Genomic DNA, 8,299 nt, shown 5'->3' on the forward strand with positions numbered 1-8,299 from the left:
AAAGATAGTCTATTAATATTCACTCAAAATGGAAAATAACAGGAGAGAAATGTAAATGGCATAAATATAGAAAAGAAAAAAGAAGTGCTGGATATTATATCTTAATAGGTAAACAAGTGGGGCACATTCCTATGATTTGAAACCGAGAAATGGTTGAGACCGGGCTTGTAGTCCAGTGGTCTCACCCCGCCAGATTAGCTGGCTCTCCGGGTTCGATCCATCCCCTCGCGTGTGTTGTAATAAAAAAAAAAAAAAAACCGGGAAATGGTTAGGTCCTGACAAATTTTCCTCTATTTCGGGCTTCTTTCATGAGTTTTGACTCTTCTCCCTCCCCCTTCCTCTGCCTATAAAATGGAAAACTCGTGTATTTTCTCCTCATTTCACTTCTCCATGTCCCACGTTTCACACGTATTACACGCACTGAAACCGAAAAACCACACACAGAAAGTGTCGGAGAAGATCCAAATGAGCAGCAGATATGATCATCAAAGGGTTCACCTCCAAAAACCCATTTTCTTGCCCATCATTTGCCGCTTATCAATCAAAGACGTCGAACCAAACAACCACCACAGGCGTCGAATTCAAAAACTTGACGTACCCTCTTCCCCCAGAGTCAGTTGCATAGGCCAAGTCAAAAGCGACAACAGGATTACCGTCCTCCCTTTCAACGTAGCAGCCCCGGCGCCCAACGCCAATCACCACAAACAGAAGTTGAAAAAACCGCGTTCCAGCGGAACCCTTCTGCTCTCAACCACCAACGGCGGCGGCGGCGGAGCCAGAGGGGGGGTTAGCAGAAGCTGCCGAACCAGTAAAGAAGAGATGATTGTTAACAATTCAACAAGGATAAAGTTGACTAATAGTGGATATCAAGATCGTGTGAAGGAGTTGAATATAGGTGAACTTGATCCTCCGTTGCCTGTTGTGAAGAGGGTGGTGCCGCCACCAGGGGTTGGCCGCGATGAGGTGAATCTTTGGAGAAGGAGGTGTTTAAGAGGGGCGGAGCTGAAAAGCTTGCAGATTAAACAAAAACATCTGCCAAACAACAATTTTGAACCACCGCCAACGGTTTGAATTACTGAGTACCGATTAATCCATCGATTCCTATCCCCGTCTCGTTGGTTATACACTTGTACGTAACTGATCGTAAATGAATTCGAATTGTTGATTCTTTTTTATCCATTTTGGTGGCTTTTTACACGACAATTTGAGAACGATGATCATGCTTCACACTTCAATGTAAAAAGAATCGAGTAGGTAGAGCTTTTTTTCTTCATTACTTATATGAAAAATTTTACTTACAATTTTTAAAGTCGTATCAGTTTTTAAATATTCCCACTTTTAAAAAAAACTATACATAAATTATAAATCGAAACGAATACAAATAAATTAACGTACAATATGAACTTCGAAAAGGGTTCAAACAATATTGATTGAAAATAGCCACATCATAATATAAATTAAGCATGACAGTCAAATTTATAATCGACGACTTACAACTCGTCTAACATCAAAAACTCAAGTTAGAAACGAGATCTCGAGTTCGATTATAATAAATCTTTCCCCACCAAGAAAAATACTCAAATCTATAAATGGTTTTCAATCTTTTTAGTGTATCTTGAATGGGAATATAAGCGAAGACTTTAATCAAATGCCGTGTATGGTATGAGAATTTGGATCAAACCCAACTTTTATCGACAGCCTTACACATAATTATCAGAGTGCACGCGTCCAAGCACATGATTTAAATCGTGTTTAATTTATTGAACTAGTGGCGGGGCAGACATCTTCCTTCAAGCAGATAAAAAATTCATCTTTAGACTTATATAATATAATTAATTACGTATTAAATCACACCCTCTAATCTTTAGTGGACATTTAACTAATTTTTTTTGGTAGGTCATATTCTTGACTAATAAACTAGTAGCTATATCAAGTTAATGGTTTCGATTATAGTTTTATTGTTATAACGAAACATTACATAAAATCTTAAATTCATAACAAATTTTTTTACACATTACTTATATAAAATAGAATGAATTTCAAACGCATAAATTATTAGATGAACTTAAAATCCATCTTAATTAACGTAGAAAACTATATAAACATGCAAGATGTGAAATTAAAATTTATGATATTGCCTTTTAAATACATTTGAAATACATCGATTCAAATGCGTGCAATCTTAGACTAAACTAATTCTAATCCAAGTATAACATTAAATGTTCGATAATACATATTTTATTTTCATACCTACGTACACATATAGGCTTATTATTGTTTTCTTGAAAGTAAATATATTCCAACATTTCATAATAAGAACTCCAACAAATTATAATTCACCAACATATCATGGAACTTTTTTGACTTTATAAACTAATTTTTATCAATGAAGATGTTAAATAATAATATATTTAAGACGATTGCATAAATAATTACAATATATTTGTAAATTAAATTAATTTCAAATTTTAGTGTCATTAAAATAAAATGTATGAACTTAGTATGTTTTGGATAGATCTTCCTATTAGATTTCAACTTGAAAAAAATTGCAAATTAATTTTCACAAATTCAAAATGGGCTAAAAATAAGTGTCAAAACACAGACTTTCAATACACAGATTTGAAAAACGAGCTGAGGAGTCCAATTCAATTTACCCACATCAACTTCCAGGCCCGGCACGGCCCGACCGGATCTAAAAATTAAATATTACTTTTTATATCAAACAGAAACACAGACAAGTGGTGATTATGCTGCAACAGTTAAAATATGCACGTTCATGTATGTTTAATAATCTAATCATAAAAATTTAACAATGATATTAGTAATTTAAATATATAATATTAAGAAAAAAAGTAAAACTGATCAATAACAAGATTATAATTGATTCAATAACCGATATATAACTAAAAATATCATACATCAATACATACATGACAAAAAAATGACATTTCACTTTTTTACATTTATAATTTTTTCATGTACTCTCTATTTAGCCTACAAATATATATTATATATATATGACTTATAAAATTAGATTGAGAAGGATTCGAACTTCTCAATCTAACCTATAAAATATGACTTTGCGAGGGTAAAAGTGAGACTGATAACCTGAAGTTCCAAATAAGTAAGTCGAGTGGTTCAAGGCGTAGCATTGAAACTGCTATGATATAAATCGCGCATTAGACATTGCATTTATAATTTTAAGAATATTCTCGTGCTATTTTATGGATTGAACCAACACAGCATGTGATCAGACACATCGAAAATTAGTGACATACAGTTTGATCGGGTTCATCTACAGAAAGTCATCGTATAGTAGAGAACTGGAAAATTATATATCAAGCTGAGTTGGAATTCCAAACAGCTCCATATCATGCTTAAAGTGATAAAAAGAGGAATCGAGAGGGAAAACATTTCCCAAATAAATGGAAAATTTAAAGTACGTACCACTTCAATATTATCAAAACATCCTATTTTTCCTATCAAGTCAGAGTTTGAAATTAATATATTTTATTAAATTTTAATCTAAACAAAATTTGCTAGCATTGTTTAAAAATTTCTCATCCTTTTTTCAACATTGTATAATACATGCATTATACATACGTGTGCCATGCACAGTGCTACCCATTTCTTAATTATGCGTCCACTCAGAGTGAGAGAAGCAATAAAGCTTTCATTTTTATATATAAAGATGGAGAAATAATATTTTTAATCTTGTAACTGTATATTTTTGACCCATTTTAGTGCACTAACTTTCCAGTTGTTTTCATTTTTGTTTTTTTTTTTCAACGAAATGTTGACAAATAATGATGTGGTGTCGGAAATTGATAATGTGTCCGATGTCACGTCAACATTCCGATAAAAAATGATCAAATTCAAAAATAATGTGCAAGTTAGTGGAGTACAAATTTAAATTAAACGATGAAAAAATAAAACTGTACGTAGATGTGACATAGTCAACCAGGAATGTTGTTTTCANATATATATAATAGAAAATAAAAAATGTCGCAGGCTATATATTATCGATCCCCATCAAATGACGGCTCGATGCACATGGAGCACTATATACCATCATCCAGAAATTGAAAATATTGGTTTGAAATAATTTGATCATGAGAGGTGGGAGACAGCAGAAGCACACTAGTTCATCATTTTTGTGGTGTGCTTGTGCACTGGACCATTTGTTGGACAAAAACGCTAAATGGATTTCTCTTTACTTGTTCTTCAATCTTCGAAATGGTGCATAGACGCGTTTTTAATGCTCCTATAAATACCCTATTGCTCCATGCATGTGATACAAACCATTGAAAAATTCATTGGCATGGCTAACAACCGACTTTTTAGTGTGTGTTTCTTTGTTTTATTGTGTTTAGCCATATGTTCTGCTGGTAGGATGCTCCTAGAGCCTTACGGCTATGGAGGCAATGTAGGTGGTGGAGGATATGGTGGCGGCGGAGGTTCCGGTGGAGGGTATGGTGGAGGTGGGGTTGAGCATGGTTATGAAAGTGGTGCTGGTAGTGGTGCGGGAAAAGGTTATGGGTATGGCGGTGTTGGAGAGTATGGAGGTGGTGGTGGAGGTGGCAGTGGTGGTGGCTCTGGTTATGCTACTGGGGGAGACCATGGCTCTGGGTATGGAAGTGGAGGTGGTGAAGGAGGGGGTGGAGGGTATGGAGCTGGAGGAGCACACGGCGGCGGAGGAGGTGGTGGTGGTGGGGGAGGAGGCGGAGGTGGTGCTGGTGCTGGTGGAGCACATGGTGGTGGGTATGGTGGAGGTGAAGGAGGGGGTAGTGGAAGTGGTTATGCTGCTGGTGGAGGGTATGGCCCATATGGGGGTGGGGGAGGTCATGGTGGTGGTGGTGGGGCTGGCTATGCTGGTGGAGCTACAGGCAATGGATATGGTAGCGGTAGTGGTGCTGGAGGTGGCGCCGGAGGGTATGTTGGTGGTGGCGCGGAGGGAGCCCATGGCGGTGGATACGGAGGCAGCGAAGGCGGCGGCCATGGTGGCTATGTCCCTTGAACTTATGCTGCTTCATGGTCATTTCAATATCGATATTAACATGAAATATAATTATGTATCAAAAAAATAATATGTTGGAATGTGATTACTACTGCTGGTTCTCTGATGGATGTTTGACTTGTATGCAATCATAAAAGTTTGTATGTTCTGTTTAATTGTTCATTAATGACACCAATATTTACTTTATAATCTCTCCTTTTGATGTGATCTGAATTGTTCTAGTATGATTTTGGAAATATATGAAAAACTATTAATTGTTAGTTATGTTGTGAAAAAGTAAAAATTTACGGTAAAAAAGTAAAAATCTCAAACTCTCAAAATTATCACACTACACACTTTATAATATTTTTCTCTCAACTCAATTGTGATTTTCTTCACAAATGAGAGATCTATTTATAGAAAATTTTTACAAATAATCCAAAAATAAAATACATCATTACCTACATCATCACACACTAATTTTCAATATTCAACACCTAATTTTACCTAATTTTCAACATTCAACATTCACATTTTCAACACAAATATTTAACACATTTTTAAATAATTTTTCAACACTCCCCCTTGTGATGATGATCATAATGATTGTATACATTACGTGTTTTTATACTGCCTCGTTAAAAACCTTACTAGGAAAAACCCATTGGGATAAAAACCATAGTAAGGGAAAAAGAGTGCAGTCACGTAAACTCCCCCTCATGTTGACACGAACAATTCTTCACAAATTTCGTAGATTGCGCATCCCAATATTATATATGTGCTTTCTGAATATTGTCGTAGGAAGTGCCTTTGTGAAGAGATCTGATGAGTTTTCACTTGATTGAATGTGACGAACATCAATACATTTATTCTTCTCAAGCTCCTTGGTGAATGCGAAGAACTTAGGAGGAATATGTTTAGTTCTGTCGCTTTTTATGTATCCTTCTTTCATTTGAGCAACACATGCAGCATTATCTTCATATAGTATCACAGGCTTCTCGTCGAATGATAATCCGCATGAGATTTGGATATGTTGAGTCATTGATTTTAACCACACACATTCACGGCTTGCTTCATGTAGTGCAATAATCTCGGCATGATTTGATGAAGTTGTTACAAGTGTTTGTTTCTGTGAACGCCAAGAAATTGCAGTGCCTCCACGAGTAAATACATATCCAGTTTGAGAACGTGCTTTGTGTGGATCAGATAAGTATCCAGCATCGGCATAACCAATTATACTTGGATTAGCATCTTTTGAATACAAAAGTCCCAAGTCTGTCGTTCCTCGTAGATAACGGAATATATGTTTAATTCCGTTCCAATGTCTCTTTGTTGGATATGTGCTAAATCTTGCCAATAAATTTACGGCAAAAGATATATCAGGCCTTGTACAATTTGTAAGATACATAAGGGCACCGATAGCACTTAGATATGGTACTTCTGGACCAAGAATATCTTCATCATCTTCACATGGACGGAATGGATCCTTTTCTATGTTTAATGATCTAACAACCATTGGAGTACTTAAAGGATTTGATTTGTCCATATTAAAACGTTTAAGGATCTTTTCTGTATAATTTGTCTGGTGAACAAATATTCCACATTCTTTTTGTTCAATTTGTAAACCCAGACAATACTTGGTTTTTCCAAGATCCTTCATTTCAAATTCTTCTTTCAAGTATGACACAACTTCTTGAATTTCCTTATTTGTTCCAATGATGTTTAAATCATCAACATATACAGCAATAATTACGCATCCGGATGTTGTTTTCTTAATGAAAACACAAGGGCATATTGAATTATTTACATATCCCTTTTTCATCAAGTGATCACTTAGCCTATTATACCACATTCTGCCGGATTGCTTCAACCCATATAATGATCTTAGTAATTTCACAGAATAACATTCTCTGGGTTTTGAACTTTGTGCTTCAGGCATCTTAAATCCTTCAGGGATTTTCATATATATATTACTATCAAGTGATCCATATAAGTAGGCTGTAACAACATCCATAAGACGCATTTCTAAATTTTCAGATACTGCCAAGCTAATCAAATACCGAAACGTAATTGCATCCATCACAGGAGAATACGTTTCTTCATAATCAATTCCAGGCCTTTGAGAAAAACCTTGTGCAACAAGTCGAGCTTTATATCTTACTATTTCATTTTTCTCATTTCGCTTTCGAATAAAAACCCATTTGTATCCAACAGGTTTTACACCTTCAGGTGTAAGGACTATAGGTCCAAAAACATTACGTTTATTTAGCGAATCCAATTCAACCTGGATGGCATCTTTCCATTTTATCCAATCCTGCCGATTTTTACATTCACCAAAAGATTTTGGTTCATGATCTTCATTATCATTTATGATGTCGATTGCCACATTATAAGAAAATATATCATCAATTTCTTCTATATCTTTTCGGTTCCATATTTTTCCAGTATTAATATAATTGATAGAGATTTCATGATTCTCGTCAGTTTGTGGTTCTGACAAAACATTTTCATCATCATGTGTTTCTTCAGGAACATCATTCTCTATTTTGTGATCATTATGTGTTTCTTCAGGAACATCATTCTCTATTTTGTGATCATTGTGTTTCTCTATGAATTTTCTTTTTCGAGGATTTTTATCCTTGGAACCAACTGGCCTTCCACGCTTCAGGCGTTTAATGACATCATGACTATCTTCAATTTGTTTCTTCGGAATTTCAATTCGAGCAGGGGCATTTGCAGCATGTATATATGATTTAGTTACCCCTTTTGTGTCTGCAAATGCATCTGGTATTTGATTTGCTATTCTTTGCAAGTGCACAATTTGCTGTACATCTTTTTCACATTGTTTTGTTCTTGGATCCAGATGTAACAATGATGATACATACCATGTAATTTCTTTTTCGGTATGTTTCTGTTCTCCCCCTAACATTGGGAAGATTTCCTCATTAAAATGACAATCAGCAAAACGTGCTGTGAACACGTCGCCTGTCTGTGGTTCAAGATATCGAATGATCGATGGACTATCATAACCAATATAAATTCCAATCTTTCTTTGAGGTCCCATTTTCTTTCGTTGAGGTGGTGCAATAGGCACATACACCATACATCCAAAAATTCTCAGATGAGAAATGTCTGGTTCTTTACCAAATGCAAGCTGCAATGGGGAGTATTTATGATATGCACTTGGTCTGATGCGAATTAATGAAGCAGCATGTAAAATTGCATGTCCCCATATAGAAATAGGGAGCTTTGTTTTCATAATCATTGGTCTAGCAATCATTTGCAGACGTTTAATCAATGATT

General features: G+C 35.5%; 2 protein-coding genes across 2 annotated transcripts; both read left to right on the forward strand.

The window, feature by feature from the left end:
• Window positions 1-465: 465 nt before the first annotated feature.
• On the forward strand, window positions 466-1,071 carry LOC140982163 (uncharacterized). The gene has a single exon (XM_073448581.1). The coding sequence runs from the start codon at window positions 466-468 to the stop codon at window positions 1,069-1,071; it is 606 nt and encodes a 201-aa protein (XP_073304682.1).
• A 3,070-nt stretch (window positions 1,072-4,141) lies between these two features.
• On the forward strand, window positions 4,142-5,206 carry LOC140982333 (uncharacterized). Its single transcript, XM_073448810.1, has one exon. The coding sequence runs from the start codon at window positions 4,286-4,288 to the stop codon at window positions 5,015-5,017; it is 732 nt and encodes a 243-aa protein (XP_073304911.1). The 5' UTR covers window positions 4,142-4,285; the 3' UTR covers window positions 5,018-5,206.
• The last annotated feature ends 3,093 nt before the right edge of the window (window positions 5,207-8,299 follow it).

The sequence above is a fragment of the Primulina huaijiensis genome, chromosome 8 (assembly GCF_012295235.1).
Source record: "Primulina huaijiensis isolate GDHJ02 chromosome 8, ASM1229523v2, whole genome shotgun sequence".
Classification (NCBI taxonomy): Eukaryota; Viridiplantae; Streptophyta; class Magnoliopsida; order Lamiales; family Gesneriaceae; genus Primulina; species Primulina huaijiensis.

Coding starts and splice junctions, on each gene's coding strand:
- LOC140982163 (XM_073448581.1), top strand. CDS start 466: ATGAGCAGCAGATATGATCATCAAAGGGTTCACCTCCAAAAACCCATT.
- LOC140982333 (XM_073448810.1), top strand. CDS start 4,286: ATGCATGTGATACAAACCATTGAAAAATTCATTGGCATGGCTAACAAC.